Source organism: Notechis scutatus, chromosome 5, assembly GCF_049901735.1.
Source record: "Notechis scutatus isolate UNSWTSFEM ecotype Mainland chromosome 5, rNotScu1.2, whole genome shotgun sequence".
Taxonomy (NCBI): Eukaryota; Metazoa; Chordata; class Lepidosauria; order Squamata; family Elapidae; genus Notechis; species Notechis scutatus.
This window is the reverse complement of record NC_142013.1, coordinates 70,146,144-70,165,435: the sequence shown is the minus strand read 5'-3', so window position 1 is coordinate 70,165,435 and position 19,292 is coordinate 70,146,144. Positions and strand designations below refer to the sequence as shown.

Here is a 19,292-nt window from a genome sequence, read left to right as displayed (position 1 = left end):
GTGGCGAAACTGCAGCTTCTTCCTCGCGTGCTGAGGGGAGAAGCGCCCGCGTCCAACTGACTTGTTTGTCAACAGACGCTGTCTAGTTGTGCCGTGGGTCGCGCAAGCCTTAAGCCGCCCTCACCGGCGCCTTCCATTCTGCGATAAGCAGAGAACGATGAGCTGGCAGATACGTTAGCATATTGCCCCAGAGGCAAACCCTGGAAGGAAGGCGGGAAGAGGGCAGCCGTTCAATGCAGGGCTTTTTCCCTCCCCTCCTCCCCCCGCATCAGGCCTTCTCAACCCTGACATTTTACCCGGCAGTCTTCCTAAACATCCACCAGAAACGGCGAGTTGTGGTGCAAAGATCATCTATGTTTTATTACCTCGGCTCTTCCTGAGAGCAGAAGCTGAGAATATATTATGCATTACTAGCTTGTTTAGAAATAGAATTTGTGTAAATTGTGAAGTTTATTAGTTTAGAAATTAGAAGTGAAGTGTACTTGGAACTTAAAAAGAGAAAAGTTAGGTGGTTCCACTGGGGCTCGAACCCAGGACCTTCTGCGTGTAAAGCAGACGTGATAACCACTACACTATGGAACCTGTATAGTGAGAATGCTTGATGTAAGTATTCCTATTCTATGTTTTAAAGGCTTCTTCATTTGACATTGATGCAATCTTAATTTTCCCCAACTGTACTCTGCACAGCGTTGCTAGCAGTTCCTGAATTTACCTGAGACAATGCTATTCTTAAATATTAGTCAAAAATTACATCAGCAGCCTCTATATTTCGAGACTTTCAGAGTTGAGAGCGCAAGCACAGGTTATGCAGAATCTGCATTGGTTGCCAATAAGTTTATTGATCCGATTTAAGCTGCCTTAATTATACTTCTTTTATTGGCTAAGTGTGATTGGACACACAAGGAATTTGTCTTCAATCCATAAGCATCCCAGTATACATACAAGCAATAAGTGATAAATCACAATCGTAATAATAAAATGCAGTCCTATTTTTTGACTGATAAAGTATGACTTAGCAACCACATACCTACATGATTGCTATTCCAATCAATAGGGCCTGACTGGTAAGACCTATCAGAGAAAAACCACTACAAAACCCACCTTTGGGGGAGATTCTTGAGACCTTGATATAAGATCACTCTTTTTCTATAGTAATGCCAGCGCTATGGAAAAGCCTCCCTGTATTGAAAATACCAGCTCTATTGATTTTCAAAAACTTCGAAGAATGAGCTACTGTGGAGAGCTTTCCTTAATTTGATGTCATTGTATTTGTTATTGTTGTTGTTGCATGCACTGTTGAATTTTTACTTTTTTAGAACAAATGTTTTAAATTGTATTTTCAACAAAAAGCTGGTGGGAATCTTTTTGCTTGTGGCAACACAGAAATATGTTTAGTAAAGTACAATATACTTTATGTAAAGAATAAAAATCAAAATGTCCTAAAAACAAAATGTTTTTATTTTGCTTTAGATCTGTATATTATGTTGTACAAGCTGCAGCTTTGCTTTTCTACCCTAATTAGTTGTCTGACTAAAGAGGTTTATACATTCATAAATATAATAGCTAATCTCATTCATAAATATAATAGCTAATCTCTCAATTGCAGAATGTTAGGAATTGATAGTCACCTAACAGTTGGGTTGGAAATATATAAACCAGGATAGACATTTAATACTGTCTCTTTAAGGGAATTCTAAAAATTGTAATTGAATGTGGTTCCTCAAATGGCCATAAGATGGATCCAGAAACCTGGGTTGTTAGTTCTGTTGTTGGTAGTTGCTAGTTGCTAGATGTTCTGATGTTCGCTGTTTTTGGTTCCTGCATTTTTCCCTATTGACTGTTGCTGATCGTCGTTCTTCTTGGATTGCTGTGAGTCTGTTACTGAACTATGTATGATACTGGACTTTGTTATTTGGATTATCCCTGGACTGGATACTGACTGCTTTAACCATGTATGACTTGGACTGCTGTTGGACTTTGCTTAACCATTTACTGGAAGTAAAACCTACATTTTGCTATTCAGTTTATCTGTGTGCTGGTTGTGTGTTATTCAACATCAATCTCACTATATCTCCCTGTGTGCACTCATTCTCTTAATGGGGAATTACCTCAACACAGAGCAGTTGGTTCAAAAAGTTATTTGTTCATTCTAACCTCCTTTGAAGTAAACATATGGTAGAAGGGAGGGGAGAAGAGTTAATCTATGCACATTAACTGAATTCCATTTGCTTAGCTATCTGACTGAAATAAACAAGCTTTCAGTGAAACTAATATACTTCTTATCCTCACAGGAAGAAATTGGAATGACTCTGAGAAAAGATGTGTTTGTTACATTTTGACTGATCAGTCCTGAGACCTCATTGCAACACTGCAATCCTATTTTTGTTTTTGTGCTCCTCCCATCACTTTATAAAATAGTATCTGCTGCTTCTTTCAATTATATTGGAAGCAAGATAAATTTGGACTATTGCAATATGTTACACAGGAGGTAGTCCACGAAGATCATTTTAGAAGCTATAGTTGCCCAGAATGCAATGGTCTGAATGATAACAGATAAATCTCATTTTAAGATTTTAGATTATTTTTAAACCCACCTTTGTTGTTATATATAACAGAAATGCAAACATACATAATATACCTTCCTCCTCCTATTTTCCCCATAACAACAATCTTGTGAGGTGAGTTGGGCTGAGAGACCATGATTGACCCAAAGTCGGCCATTTTGCCCAGTTAACCTCTTTATTTTGGGAGTTGCGCTAATGAGCAATTGGATCTTGTTTATAATTTATGGTGATGGTTGGCATGATTACAACCTACATACCTCAGGATTTGTATATCTTTGGGGTTTCCAACATGCCTTCTATCCATCTAATTAGAGAGTTCACTTTGTGTCCCTTTCTAAAATGCTCTAAAAGGGTTATCGAAAGCCACAAACACAGCTTTTTTCTATTGCTTTCCCTTCCCAGGAACATCATCTCCATTATAATCAGATGGTTGCCAAGGATAGGTTTGAGATTTCCTTTCTGCCATTAGCAAAGTAGCAAATTATTGATTTAAAATTACTTAAATTTAAGCTAGTTACTGTTTAGAAGCAAACCAATATTGTGGCAAAGGTGCAGCAAAATGGGGTACTTCATAGCTCTCTCATTACTATACCAAATTGGAGCAATCCTAATTATTTTCATTCTAGAATTAAAGCTTTACAAAGCTATGGTTCCAAATATATTTCCTGTTTATTTTCTCTTTGACCTCACTGTTCCCAAATTCTGCATATTTGCACTCAGATAAACGTCTAATTAAGTATACTGCAATTCACAAATGTTTATCCATCATCTGTATGTTAGTCTTCTAAAATGTTTTGAGATGCTTTGCTATTCTTACTTTCATCAAACAAAGATAGCATTATTTCTCCCCTAAAAAATACACTTTCTCTAATCTTTACTTTGCTAATGCATAATTAATCCTCATCTCATACTTCAGTCTATTAGGTAGTAGACCTTTATCTCTGAGATTCAAGAAGCTTGGTAACAACAGAGGTACATCAGTGTGCCTGGCTGTCTGCGCTGCTTTTCCTAGCTATAGTACATAAGCCTTTTTCCCCAGGCTGGATGAGGGAGAGGAGTTGTTTACCTATTCATTTCTACTATGCAAAATCTGAACGAGAGATCTATCTATATAAATGCAAAAGGGGTAAAGGGACACTCCCGAGGAGGCAATTGAAGGGTCTATTGATTTCATGCCGTATTCCATGCAATCTGCCTGGAAACAAGATTTGTTTACAAAACCTCTTGATGCATTGAAAGAAAGCAGGTAATTTCTGGGTGATTTTTTGGGGTGGGGGGTGGGGGGGGCAACTATTTGTTAATGTTTGCTTTTGTCTGGAGGTGGATGGGTTTTATTTTTCAAAACAAATCTGCCTATATTGAGAAAATAAATACACAGACCAACAAAGTATGACACACCAGTCTTAATTCTCTTAGTGCAGCTGGAATTTGTCTAAATAAATATGTTTCTGGATATGATTTGGATCAAGAGAAATCTTGATAGAAGATTATATTGGTGGTGTGAAAGAGATAATTATTATTACTTTTAATAGGATCTTAAAATTCACTTGTTAATCACCCCAAATTTGAGATATTTTTTGTATTTCTGGGTGCTATTAACCTATATATTCAGCTGCATATGCAGAGATTTACCTGCCCACTTGGGTCCACAGAATGCTGTATATTTCATGGGTGTGTTCTGCGGAAGAAGGAATGATAACAGATGCTGCATCTAATAGCACAGAATAGAAGTTGTGAAAGGAAGTACACCTGCCAAAATGCCCTCTTGTTTGCCACCATTAAAAGACAGATCTTTTTCTCTGTTGCATCTGATTGTGTTACTCAGAGATCTGGCTTGCAATACAGTGCTGCCTCTTTCTGTTCTTTGTTTCAAATCTGACAATTTTGGTTCTCATTCTACACCCTAGGATGTGGTGAACTACTATTGAATGGATTTTTGGATCCTTCAAATAATTCTATCAAGGCAAATGGCTGGTTTTTCATGAATTACACATCAAGCTGTTCTTAAAAAGCAAGCAAGCTTCACTGAATTTTAATTCTAGATTTTCTGTGGAAAAAGATGACATTCATTAAAACAATAATTGTAAAGTCATCTCTCCCCAAAATCAGTGGCATTTCCCCCCTTGCTTCAAGATAAAATTCAATTTGAATTATTAGTGCTGATATTTTAAAATATTAATATCAGAATAAGGTACCTCCAGATTTGCATTTAATTTGTTTTTATTTCAAATTTCATTATGCTTGCTTTCAGAAGCCTCCTCAGGCATAGTAAAAAAAAGTCAAGATGGCGCCTAGAGGATAGGATTAAATCCTGCTGTTTTACATGTTTCTGATACTTAAAAAAAACAGCTTCACCTGGGACATTCAGCCTCATTCTATGTTTTGCCCCCTTAGAAAAGGGATCCTACAAACTCCACCGACACAATGTATCCAGCCCACGCAGTGGTGGGATTAAGTCCCGCCTCTCACCTCCCACCCACTCCTTACGTGGCTGTCTTTGCCCACCACTCTCATTGCTCTTCCTACAGCCCTTGGCCTAATATATACCTTACAGAATGCAGCTGCACTTCTGCATACTTTTGCTGACCGCCAGGGGTGGGATTCAAATTTTTAACAACCGGTTCTATGGGCATAGCTTAGGTGGTCATGTGACTGGGTGGACATGGCTTGGTGGTCATGTTATTGGCTGGGCGTGGCCAACTTAATATCATTCACATCGAGGCACGCATCTCCTTGCCTGGCCTCTCATGACTGTGGGGATGCTGCAACAGTCGTAAGTGTGAAAAATAGCCATAAATCACTTTTTTCAGTGACATTGTAACTTTGAATGGTCACTCCACACTAGCAAAGTACCAGCAAAGGAGGGGAAAAAGACTCCAGAGAAGTTCCTGAGACAGGAAGTCTAGTCCTGCCAAGAATGTAATAAGGGTTAACGGAGAGGCAGTTTCTGTAAGCAATACCAGGATGTTTCCTTCCTGCCTTCCTTACAGGATTAGGCCAGTAATTTCTTCTAACAACCAGTTCTCCTAACTGCTTAGAATGTTAACAAACGGTTCTAGAAAATAGGTGCGAACTGGTAGAATCCCAACCCTGCTCACCGCTGCTTGCAAAGGTAAGGCTGAAGGGCACGGGCTGGTGGGTGGGCGGGGGAGGGGAGCTGGCAGAGGGGTGATACCAGCGACCGGTGGACTGATGCGCATGGGGAGAGAGGGGAGCATGTGGGAGAGCACGCGCTCGGAGCCCTTCTGGGTGTTTCCAGAAGCTGCCCTGCTTAAGTGGGGAGGGAGGAGAGTGTGTGGGAGACCGTGGCATTGGAGCCCTTCCAGGGTGTTTCCAGAAGCCGCCCTGCCTAAGCAGAGTTGCTTCTGGGTGTTTATAGAAGCTGACTTGCCTAAGTGGGGAGGGAGGAGAGCATGTGGTAGACTGTGCCTTTGGGGCCCTTCCAGGGTGTTTCCAGAAGCCGCCCTGCCTAAGCAGAGTTGCTTTTCCTGCAGAGCCTGCAGGAAAGATGTTGCTTTTCCTGCAGAGCCTGCATGCCGCCTGTGTTGTGATGCCCAGCCTCCCTGCTGGTCTTGGGCTCTCCACTGGCCAGGTGATCATTGGTGCGTGACTCGTCCATCTCTGGATGTCAGATTGTTGTGGGTGCCCCGTCTCCCCGCTGACTAGCTGGTCTTCGCCACCCCACCACCCAGCACCATTTATAGGGTTCTCCCCCCACTCCCGTAGAGAGAGAAAGAGAAAGACAGAGAAAGAGAGCTAGAGTGAGAGAGAAAGTGTGAGAGAGAAAGTGAGAGAGAGGGAGAGGGAGAGAGACCTTTTATTGTAAGCTCTTTGGGGCTGAGAAGAATTGCTGTAAAACTTGAGTTTCCTTTTAAGGAGCCTGAAGCTTCTGTTGTAATGAAGTTAGGCAAGTGGCAAGACTGCTAAATTGGCCATGCCCACCCAGCCACATGACCACATAGCCACACCCACCCAGCCGGTCTGCCCCCCCAACAGTCTGAGGGACCATGAATTGGCCCTCTGTTTAAAAATTTTGAGGACCCCTGCCTTAGAATGTTAACTCTAATCAACTTCATAGTGAATATCTTTACACATTTCTAAACTCATGGTAATTGTATAGTTGCAGATGAGGTGGATCCAGTATGGAATATCCAGTAGGAAGAATGGAACTGTTGCACACATAGTAGTCTTACTTTATTTGTAAAGTAAATTATATCGTTTTAACCATTTCCGGGATCTCCCATGAGCCTCAATTTTTAAAGAAATCCTGTTTGTTAGAGACAAAAAACACAGAGGTTAATGCTTGACTATTCTTTGAAAGCCCATACTAAGCTAAGCCAATCCTGAGCTATTGCATCAGACTTATTATTAAGCTACACTATGTAAAATATAAATCTGTGGTTGACAACAACCTGATGGCACATAATAAATCGGTACAGTGGCAAGATAAAATTTACTTTCATCTGTCTGGCACGTACCAAAAAACTGTCCTAAATATGCAATTTGTTAGAAGTAAAATTCACTTTATCAGATTTATTCTATAAATTGTGTCTTAACATTGAGCTTCAATATTTTTTCTTGCCTTGGATAGTAATTCATTTCTTCTGTTACCTTTCTTTCTAGATAGCTTAAAATCATGGCCTTTCCTTCCTGCAAAAATCTTTTCCCACTCAATAAATAAATAAATTCATAACATTGTTAATTATGGAATTTGGCCTCTCCCTTTTTTTTAAATTCATGATGCCTAATCCTGTATCATGTCAATTTTTTTCTCACTGTTGAAAATAGTGTATTTTCTACCCTCTATCAATCAAGCAACTTCCTCTGCTATTGATATATTTCACTACAGCCTATGTGTATGTAGCTCTCAAGTATTACTAGAAAGAAAGAAGTATTTCAAAATCATTACAGAAAGTTATAGTCAGAAACCACTAAATACCTTTGTTGATTAAAATTGCAATATATGTATATGTATTGCAATGTGTAATTTTGTATTGTTTTTTCTGTTTGTCTAAGAAGGTCATCCATTTGGAATGGAGTCTCAGTTTTAGGAAAGTTTCATTGAATTTTGATTTACAAATAAACTGTTTTTAGGGAATACTTATATTAACGTATAGATATAATTCCTTCAAGTAAAAGAATTCTACCAAGCTCTCTCTCTATATGTATATATATTATTTTTTGCTAAAAATTAATTAGAAAAAAATTGTTTAGCTAAAAATAGGTAGCTAAAACCAACTGAAATTATTTTTAAATCATTGCATAATATTTTAGTATCCAGAGAGAGAATGAGACAGAGAATTTTAAATTATTAATTGTATTTATGTATTTATTGAAATTTAAATTATATTTAAAATTTAAAGCTGCCATTTCATAAGCATGACATTGTAATGATTGACCTAGAAATCCTTAGTTGCTGAGCAACCTTATCATTCATTGAGACTAAAAGGACAACTAGGCATTATTTTTAAGGTAATATACACCACATTTCTTTTTTGTACATTTAAATTCAAAAGTCAACAAACAATTGATTTTAAGCATGCTTACTATCCCACTGATTTTAATTAATAGAAATGTTGCACAATCAGCAGAAATCATGATGATGTCATGCCTATCATAATGTAATCACAACTCATGGCATCATTGTGCAAATGCTATGAAACATGTGGTTTATATTAATCATGACATGTTTGTATAATTTACTTCCTTTATAAATTACATTGTGATTCATATGATATTACCTGTGCCTTGCTGTCATTGAATTACCATGTAAGCTCATTTGTTGGTATACTTAAAACTGTTAAGATCAAATTAGACTTTTGTAAAAATCATGATCATTTTTATAAGACTTGTAGATGCTAGTTGTCAGGTTGCTCTAATTTCTGTCAAGTAAATTGATATAATAATCAGGAAAAATGGAATTTAATGTTGATTACCTTGATGTCAGTTTTAGAATAATTTTTGGGGTATAGTATAAATATGTTGTTTCAAGAGGAGTATTCTAAAAGGGTCTCACCAAAATGGAGTCACTCTAGACACACTGTACTGCTATTTCAATTTTATTCCTATGGCCATTCAAAACTGGGAATGAAGAATGAGCAGGAATATGTGGTCTATGAGAATTCCTCAAACTCCGTGCATTGAGGATTGTTCCCAATGGAGAACTTATAGGAAACAACAAGGAAGTAACAATATCTCAAATTCCTTTGCAATTTCTAGAACAACAAAAAGATCACTAAATGATTGATCCGGTTAATCTAGAACAGCAGTCCCCAGAGACCAATTTTGTGGAAGACAAATTTTCCACCAACTGGGGGGATGATTTCAGTTTTGCTCACTCGCTTGTTGGAAGAAAAACCTGTGTCCAGTTCCAATGGAGGCTGCTTAAGACAGGAAGTCCATTTATTGGTGAACAGAACCAACCAACCAACACACACACACACACAAACACTCACTCACTCACTCACTCACTCACACACACACACACACACCGAGCATGCAATTCTGGGACAGCTGACAAATTGGTTTGGTTTCACATGGACTTTTATACAGTTTTTTACAGCATTTTGTAATCTGGAGGCTTGCTTTGTGTGTTTTTATTATTTGATTTGTTTTATTTGTTTCTGCAAAGGCTCATGATGGGTCTTAATTATCATTTCCTTATCCTGTCAGGCATGTGTAATTGATTTTATTTCTTAATGGACGGGTATTGGTTCCACTTTTCTTAATGAATGGGGTTAAGGTTATGTCCTGACCAGAGGTGGTATTCAGCAGGTTCTGACCAGTTTGGAGAACCGGCAAATACCACCTCAATCTGCCTGCCTGCTTTGCCTGATTTTGGGTAAAAGTTGTTCTTTTTATAAAAAAAATCAATATTTATATAAATATTTATAATATTTTCATATAAGCCATGGCCAGCCAGTCACCAAGCCACACCCACAAATTAGGCCACACCCACAGAACCGATTAGTGGTCCCTGGGATTTAAAATTATGAGTTTGGTGGTCCCTGAGGTCCAAAAGGTTGGCAACCCCTGGTCTAGATGATGCACCGTATATGCATGGAGAAAAATCAGTTTCCCAAAAGAGATGACAGAGCCAGTCACAGCTAGGTAGCAACTCCTATTGTCCATAAAGCTCTTCTTAATGCTTTATGATAAATGTGGAGAACTGGATGTTCTTGTAACCAAAAGATTTCTATATCTATGTCATGATTTTTATATAAGGAGTAGGTTTAATAGGTGAACAATAATAAGCTTATTAAATATATCAGGTCATTCTAATTGATAGTACCGATTTGATTCTGACATCAGTAGAGCAAGAATATATTTCTCATTTGAATTAAGTGAATTTTAAAAAATACTTATCACAATCACATTAGTTCTAGCAAGATTTGTTTATTGCAGCTTATTGACTACCACAGAAAAACTTCCCCATCTTTAGGAGCTGAGAAATTCAGAAGGCCTCTTTAGTTCTGGACTGCACAAACCACCACCTTTAGATGAAGCTGTAAACATATGATATATATGATGACTGTTTTCCAATCCATATAGTTGCTTATTAATTTCTTCTTCCTGAATCCATTTGGTCAACTGCTTCGTTATTTTTGTTAAGTTTTGGTAGCATAGCAAAAAAATAGGACCTGAAACCCTGTTAGGTGAATTGTTTTTTAAAAAAATTACATTGTGATGTAATAAGTACAGATATATAACATGACAGATAACTATTATGAAGGTTTTTGAGGGACATAGAAGCTTTGGGAAGGAAACAGCTGATCTTATGTGATTTTGCAGACCGTGGAAGTGGGGAAAATGTTTTTGTGCTTTAGAAGTGAAAGAACACAATGTAAGGAAAAGTGAGGAACTAAAATAAAAATATTTGTTTAAAAAATGTTTTAATTCAACCTCAAAGCAGCAACTCACTATTTTCAGAACAAGTGTGAAAGCCAATGTGCTATTATATTGTGCTAAAGGTAGCTTTAAAAATACTAGAGACTGATAAGCAGTGATGTACTTGAAGGTACATCCTTACCTTTGCAAATAGCCAACTAAATGCTCTTTGCAGCCCTCCTAAATAGACAGGAACTCTCAAGGCAACATTACAAAGGGAAACTGAATTTCAGAAGTAGACCAAAAAAATGAACTTTGAAATTGCTTCCATGATCCACGGGTAATTATGTTGTTGTCTGTTGCTGCTACTAGTCTAAACCTGCAATAGGAAAGCCAGGCTATGCCTATAAGTCCTAAATTTGATATTGGTGAGGGTTTCTTTCCAGCTGTGAGAAAAGCTTAATATTGGGGGGGATATGAGGCTTATAAAACAGATAGCAAATAGTATCAGCAAATAATATGGGCATATCTGACATTTCTGGAGCTTTTTAAAAAATTGTGATATATCTGCATTAAAAAACGGTAGGAAACTGCCATCAAATTTCAGCAGTTATATAGTCAAGGGTCTCTGAGGGTAGAAAAATAGGGCTCAGAGGCCCATATGACTCTGGGACTACAGATTGCCCACTCCTGCTTTTATGTGCCTTGGTCACATTTGCCCATTAGTGATCCTATCGAAGTGCCTCATTTTGGAGATAGATGAAACAAATAATTAAGAAAACAATCCATTGCCCATATGTATATAATTGTATTGAACTACAATATAATTGCATTGAATTTTCCCCCCTCAATAATTGCATGACAATTCTCTGCCTGACTCTGATCCTGGGATGTAAAGAGAGTCATCTTCGTTAAGCTGACAGGACAATAGCTACAGAACAGTGAACTTTTACTGATGTACGGATGACTCAGGTAAATTATGTTCTATTGTGACTAAGTAGCTGACAGTAGAAAAATCAATGTTCATTGCATTCTTTTTTCATTAGGGAAAATAAAGATTTGATTCATTACAGCATATTGTGATTAATATACAAAGGTGCAGTTGGATCACTATCAGCTAAAGAATTCATCCAGAATAAGGAAAATTTAAACCACCAATCCAGTCTTTATTTTACTGAGTCATGGGATGTGGCACTTCTGGTACAAAAAGCCAAACAAATAAATCAAAAAAAGGTAAAATTTGCTTGTGCAATGCAATCATTCTATGGCAACAAGAAATCCTATTGCACTGTTCCTTGTAATGTTGTTGTATGATTTGCATGTGCTTTGTCATTTATTTTATATTCTGTTTGTGCATGTGTGTGGGTAAATATAACTATCTAGGTAGACCCATCTCTGTTTTCATACCTTATTGTTTGATCCAGCATTTGTACAAAGTGATTGGTGAGATGTGAGATAGAGAAGGTTGAGAATCATTGGCATGGAAGGCACATTAAGATCAAGAATTTATCAGGAGCCTTTACCTGAAGTCCTGAAGTTTATTTAAAGGTTCAATTCTGTATATCAGTCTTCCTCATCATGGTTCCTTTGTACCTTGGGAGTAAGTTTTGCCAAACCTTTGAATAGGTTCAAATAGAATTGTATTGCACTCATTTATCTTATATTCTTCCATTTGCCTTTTCAGTATTTTATATTACTTATTAATTTTAAACAGCTTAGCTGTTTCTCCTAAGAATTCAGGTATGTAATAAGGAGGTAGAGATAAAAAAGTATAATAAAGTTAGAAGTAGTTACAAAAACAAACCTGGTAAAACTGTAACTGTAAGAATAGCAGTGAAAACTCATTAACTTCCTGAAACACACTTAACTTATATCCTGCATCCTCCAATAAGCACACAGCAAGCACTAAAAAACAGTATATGACAGTAAAAAACCCTTTAAAATAGTAGTACTGTATAATAAAAATAGAAAATAAGACGTACAAAGAAAAATAAAAAGCAAGTTTTTAAATAGTGACCCGCTGAAATTTTTATTCAGTTTCATATTCTGTAATACTTTATATTGGAATTGTGTTTGTTTTATTCATATAACAAAATAAATGTATTATAATAATATAGCTTCACTATTCCAAAGGAAAATATTTTGCAAATGTATTCATCAATACAATGAAAAAGGGTCCCATATTCACAACTGATGTCTCTAAAACAGGGGTATCAAACTCACATCGTCATGGCAGCATCACGTCACGTATCAGGACTTTTTCCCCCTTTGCTAAACCAGGTGTAGGCATGGCCAGTGCGTGATGCATCCAGCCCGCAGGCTGGGAGTTTGACAGCCCTGTTCTAAAGCTACTGGAAAGGGAGAGGAAAAAAGCAAAGAAGACTTCAATGGAATCTCTTCTCATGCTAAAAGTACACATGAGGATTTTGTGTGATTGCCTGATCTAGCCATTCCAAGGATATCTGTTGCTTGTATGAAGTAAAAGCATGCATGAAGATCTACTCCATAAGGACTTTATAGGAAGTTATTGTATGTACATGTGTTCACTCACGTGGACACCAAATGTGCGAGGGAGGAAGGGAGGAAGATTAATTTTCTCTTTGATATCCTTTATCTCCATTATCACTCTAACATTAATTTGAATGCTTTCATTAGTTGGATATCTTCAATTATAGCACTTCCATATAGCTCTGAAGAAATATTGTTTTAATTTAATTTAATAAATCTTATTTAATGAATTAATTATTTTTATTTCTTTTATATTGTATTTTTATTTCCAGTAAGCCACCTAGAGTCGTCATGTGCAGGTAGGCAGCAATATAAATTCCAAATAAATAAATAAAAATTCAAGGTGAATAGTAAAACAGAAAATTCCTCCCAATGAAATTACAGGCTGTGCCATAACTTGTTAATGGTTTCCATCCCAGGTGGCTTCTGCACATGGTAGAGTGGGGCTTGTAGAGTATATTAGAAGGAAAGTGATTGTAACATCTCAACTGAGAAATGAAATATCTGAGTTGAGCACAGATAAGACAGGAAAGCTTTAATATCCAAAGAAAATAACAAAATCAAAGGATAGAAAAGTAAAAGGATCATGACATCAATATATTTTATAAAGGGGAAGGCATACTGCTCACTAAGTATCGGAAGAGGTGAACGCAAGGTGTGAGTCTTATTCAAATAGTGTAGAATTTCATTCTCTAACTTATAGATATTTCAGATCATATCCTATGTGATCACAATATTTCCCTTCAACACTAGATATTTATATGAATTCTTGGAGAGTTTTGTGGTGCCTTAGATACCTGCTGAGTTCTGAATCTTTCCTTTTGCTCCTTCAGGCATATTGAATATGGGCAATTCCTCTTGGGAAGTGCTTTGGTGGGCATCATTGATAAGATCCCTTGACTCTTGATTTATAATCTTAATAACAAAGCAGTATTTCTATTTGAATGAGAATTGGAATAATGAAATTATGAGCAATGATAAGAGTAATGCTCCAAGGGCAACACATTCCTCTGCCAAGTTTGTCATAGTATAGGGCAGGTTACAACTTGTTCAATATGATAACATCTGTATGTCTCTTAACAACTTCTTTTCTGCACAGTAGCAACATTTAGTTTTGCTTGGACTGAAATTAATAATACTTAACAGTGAATTTAGGTATTTCTATAATTGTTAGCACCTTTTAAAACATATAGTACACATTGTCTAGGTCAGGGGTCGCCAACCTTTTGGACCTCAGGGACCACCAAACTCATAATTTTAAATCCTGCGGACCAGAGACCCTGGGAAAATCCCAAAAAAAGTTTGCAGGAAAGGTCCCCACCCCGTTTTCCTACCGGTCAATCATTCTTTATTTGGGATTGCAGGATACTGTCTCCAGCTCTGTTCTCAGTGGGAGAGAGAGAGAGACTTTTGGCTTCATGCAAGGAAAGCAGCAGAAGTCTTTCTTTCTCTGCCGCAAACTCCACCAGAAATGAGTCTTTGTGAGACTTGTCATGCCGGCACAGCCTCTTGGAGCAGGATGCCTTGCAGGGTCCCAAAGATTCATTTCTGGTGGAGTTTGGGGGAGAGAAAGAAAGACTTTGGCTGCTTTCCTTGTATGCAGCCAAAAGCAGAAGAAGAAAGAAGCGGAAAAAAGCAGCCCGGTGGCCAGATGAGGCACCTGGGGTGAGTGGGGCAAGTTCCTCCCCTCTGCCTTTTCCCCCCTCCCCTCACTACCTTGTGTTGTTCGCAATGCAAGTGACACAACCCTTGTGTTCCCGCGGGCCATGTGGGCAGTGCAGCCCTGTGTTCCCACACAGCCTGGATTATTTGTGTTGGGGGTGAAATTTCCCTGTGGACCACCAAAATTTTCTCAGAGACCACCAGTGGTCCCCAGCCCACTGATTGGCGACCACTGGTCTAGGTTACTAATGTCTTCAGGTTTGAAAAATTAGAAGTATTCATTTACAAAAAGTCAGGTCAATGAAAGCCTTAAGATTCTGTGTTAATCATGTAGCTATTCAGTATTATCTGCCAATCTGTGTATCTACTTTTTACAATGATACAAAAAGTCACAGGATCTCAAACATTACCCTACACATTACAATAAAATTAGCATTGTGCTTGACATGCAGTGATATTTATAACCTTAATGATCACCCTTCTGTACTTTACAAGAAAGCATGTAAGAGAAACAAATATGAAATATAGGGCTCCATGAATTTCATTCATTTTAAAACTCTAGAGCCAAAAATCTACATAATTAATTAGTTGTAGCCAATTAAACTTATTTCGGGGGCACATTCTGTTTTGACAGCTATTAAAGCAGCTATCCTTATTCAAAGATGGTATCGGTCTTACATGGCCCGGCTAGAAATGAGGCGTCGATATTCCCTGACTATTTTCCAATCAATTGAATATGCAGATGAACAAGCACAGATGCAGGTTTGTATTCTACATTTCTTTGCCACAAACAGTTAAATCAAGTAAACCATGTTTTAGAGGAAGTTCTCCATAGTTCCTGTGTCTCTTAGTTTTGTGTGTACAGGTTATCCTCGAGTTACGACAGTTCACTTAGTGACCATTCAAAGTTACGCGATAACACCCCCAAGTGTTTACAACGCAGTTCTGAAATTACAAATGTTGCAGCATCCTGGCAGTCATTCGCCCTTTTGAATGACCACAGAGACACTAAGACATTCATCCTATTCTCCCCCCACCCACCCCGCTGCTCCCCCCAATTGCTTCCCCCCCTCCCATCCTGCTGTGTATTTTGCTCCCAGAGTCTGGTTGGCTTGCAAATGCTTTTCACAGCAGGAGTGAAATGTTCTGGGGGCTGTGATCTTGCACGACTTCAGGCGCCCATTCTTTGCAAAAGCAGGTGGGTGCCTGAAGTTGTGTGAGATCACGGCCCCCAGAAATTTTCACCCTCGGCACAAAAAATACTTGCAAGCTGAATGGATGCTGGAAAGGAGATTGTCCTGCTCTCCTTTCCCACCAAGGCAAAGAAACCGAGGCGGAGGGGAGACAGATCTTTGCGAGATAAGTGAGCCCGGCGTGGCAGGATGGGAGGGGGGAGCATGAGGTATCTCAATGGGTCAGGAAGGCCTTGGGTGGCCTGTTCCATCACTAAGCCAACCCATTGCCTTCTCCACACTGACGTAACTGATGCACTTAATGACCCCACATTCACTGTCTTTGGACTTGCTCACTTATCTTTTGGCATACATGTACATACAGTAGCTTTTCTCCCGCCTCCATTTTTTTTTCTTTACAAATACAACTAGGGTGTTGTGCCTGGACTATCGTGAAGACTTGTATTTAGATCTCTCTAGTTCTAACCTTGCTCTTTAACCCCTACACTACATTGTTGCTCGTTCTACACTCTGGCAGCAACATGAGTTTTCTTTGGGGCATACGAAGAAGAGAGAGAAAGACCAGAGAGGAAAAAACATCTCTTGAATTTTGCTTTATCCTTTTTTCCTGACACTATTGACCTCCCTTGTAACAAGCAAGCCAATACAGATAGCCCTCGACTTACAACAGTTCATTTAGTGACTGTTCAAAGTTACAACACCCTTAAAAAACTGACTTATGACCGTTTTTCATACTTGATACCATTACAGCATCCCCATGGTCATGATCAAAATGTAGGTGCTTGGGAACTGACTTATATTTATGACAGTTGCAGTGTCCTGGGGTCATGTGATCACCTTTTGCAACCTTCTGACAAGCAAAGTTCATGGGGAAGCCAGATTCACTTAATAACCATGTTACTAACTTAACTGCAGTGATTCACTTAATAACTGGCAGGAAAGGTTGAAAAATGGGACAATTATGCCACAGCCACAGAAATTTTGGGCTCTTTTGTGGTCGTCAGTCTAGGACTACCCGTACAGTGTATTCTTGCCATACATCTGAGATGACTGCCTGGAGAAGTATTTGAAATGGGACCAAGGGCTACAGGAAATTAAGTGGTGGGGATGCTGTAGTGCAAGGACCAAGAGTTGCTTCCTCCTGATAACATCTGCTCTATGCATGAATCAGGAACAGGGAGGGGTGCTACAGAAGTAGAGTAGATTTAATGCCCAGAATGGGAGTTGTTTATACTTACCTCTTTTGAGCTGGAAAAGGTACAAGGGTACATTAAAACTAAGTATGAGGCTTGCGGTTTTGTCAAGCATTCTAGTATAGGGGTGGGGGACTATGTCCCCTTTGTAACTTGATTTCAGCTGACCACAAGCATGGCTGGCCCAGGAATTCTGGGAGTTGAAGCCCACAAGTCATAAAAGGGACATAGTTCCCCACCTCTGTTTTAGTAGGTGGATCCCTGGTAAATGTGCAATAAACCAGCGGTTTTGATTAACAACTAACATATGTTTTCTTATTCAGCTCTCCAAATTCTTCACGTTTATGCTGGACCATTTTACTCAGACCAATAAGACAGACCCAGGTGAGGATTTTAGAAAAATAAATTGTTTTTAATAAATTGCACTGGCATATTTTGCTTAGAAAAATGATAAGTCAGTCATGGACAAATCTATAGGTATCAGTACTAATTTTTTTTGTGACTATCTTCGGAGCCACTTCAGGATCCACATATGCTTTTTAACTTTTTAATGTTTTCCAAGAGTAAAAATCTAAGAATTGGCTAAGCAAATGTGTTGTTCCAATTAAATGTGTGGTCAATTAAAGTAGGAATTGTTTGTTCATAACCACAGTAGTATAGGAGAAGAACTAGCACCTGTTTTTAATATTGATATCAAGAACTCTACTTCTTATAAAGGCTTCATTAATCTTGGAATCAATAGCAAATAGAAAATAACAAATATTTTATTTTCAGGTTCATGCTAAAATATTTTGAATATGCCAAAGTGTGTTCCTAAGAAAATGTTCCTATGAAAAGTTAAATTTGGCAATGTTTGTAATTCTGGTTTTAAATATTTTTCTCTTTAATTATTAATTAGTTTTTCTATGTAAACTGGTTATTATTTCTCATGCAGAAGAGAACATGCTCACCAAAATTTGAACTGCAACTCCCACCAGTCACAGCTAACAAGGCTAATAGAGGGATGCTAGAAATTGTGGCTCACTAATATTTATAGTTTTAGGAAGTTTAGTTTGTGAGATTTGTGCACTGTAGCAAAAATAGGTGTTCTCTAGTGGAAGAAAAAATGTTGATCGTGAGGATACTCCTTTTTGCAGCTTCCACAATTGGGGCTCTTGAGGAAAAAAATAGAGGGGGAACAAAGAAAAATCTGACTGCACAATTGTGAGTCTTTGCCAGGCTTCTCAACCTTGGTAACTGTAGTGTATAGCTGGACTTCAACAATCAGAATTCCCAAGCTTAGAGTTGAAGCCCACATATCTTAAAGTTGCCAAGGTTGAGAAACATTGATATATAGCTCTGAACATACTATAAACAAATATTTTTTGTAATTCTATCCATGGAAAAAGAATATACATAGTTATATCTATGAACATTGAATCTTTGTTATCATACCTACAATTGAAAAAAGTTGTATTTAACTAGGCTAGCATGGCAGAGCACTTGCCTATAAAATCACCAAGATCACACGATGAAGTGGTTAAAAACAAGAAACATAGTCTATTGAAAGCAGCATTAATTACATCTAGCCATTTGCTCTTGCAAAACAATGAATTTCTAAAAGACTGAAAAAGAGAACTTTGCAGTTCCACTCTTCAGCCCAAAATGGAAAGCAATACGGTCCTACAGCTGCAGAAGTTCTTAGTTAAGATGGTGCCCCTCTTCCTCCCAGTCCCGTTTTGTCTGGCTTAGCCTAGAATCTGCTCAGAGTAGGAGTAAATGCTACATCCAAGCCATTATCTGTGGACATGATTATTAAACAGATAAAATATTTATCAGCTGTATTTTCTGCTTCTTTTATAGAAATTAGCTCCCACTTTTTCTCTGGTAGCAGTGATTATGCCATATCAATCCCAGATCATGCCATGAAAGAGTATGAAAGAATAATAGAAGTACCAGCCTCTTATCGTGGGCCCCATCTTTGTTTTCCTCTCACTGTCGCTGATACCGAAGTACTTCTTCAGGCTTTCAAAGATCAACAGGTAAGTTAAAACCAGTGGTTTGATACAGGTAGTCCTCAACCTACAACCACAATGGAGCCCAAGATTTTTGTTGTTGTGAGACATTTGTTAAATGAATTTTGCCCAATTTTATGATCTTTCTTGCCTCACTTGTTAAGTGAATCCGTGCAGTTGTTAAGTTAATAACCTGGTTGTTAAGTGAATCTGGCTTCCCCATTGACTTTGCTTGGCTGAAGGTCACAAAAGGGGATGACATGACTCTGGGACACAGCAGCAGTCGTAAGTAGGAAGCCGCTGCCAAGCATCTGCATTTTTAACACATGATCATAGGGATGCTGAAAAGGT

At 38.2% G+C, this 19,292-nt stretch overlaps 1 protein-coding gene and 1 non-coding gene across 4 annotated transcripts in view; one reads left to right on the top strand and one right to left on the bottom strand.

The window, feature by feature from the left end:
- Nucleotides 1-509: 509 nt before the first annotated feature.
- On the bottom strand, nucleotides 510-582 carry TRNAV-UAC (transfer RNA valine (anticodon UAC)). Its single transcript has one exon. It is a non-coding gene; the product is annotated as a tRNA-Val (tRNA).
- A 2,943-nt stretch (nucleotides 583-3,525) lies between these two features.
- PPEF1 (protein phosphatase with EF-hand domain 1) overlaps nucleotides 3,526-19,292 on the top strand; it is a 54,689-nt gene continuing 38,922 nt past the window's right edge. The window contains exons 1-5 of one of the 3 annotated variants that reach the window (XM_087966958.1): nucleotides 3,526-3,810; nucleotides 11,488-11,624; nucleotides 15,196-15,323; nucleotides 17,271-17,331; nucleotides 18,790-18,968. In XM_087966958.1, the coding sequence (XP_087823084.1) occupies nucleotides 11,573-11,624; nucleotides 15,196-15,323; nucleotides 17,271-17,331; nucleotides 18,790-18,968 (420 nt within the window). In that variant the 5' untranslated portion in view covers nucleotides 3,526-3,810; nucleotides 11,488-11,572. Of the gene's footprint in view, nucleotides 3,811-11,437; nucleotides 11,625-15,195; nucleotides 15,324-17,270; nucleotides 17,332-18,789; nucleotides 18,969-19,292 lie in introns of all 3 variants that reach the window. The other 2 variants (XM_026674945.2, XM_087966959.1) reach the window with 2 other exon arrangements.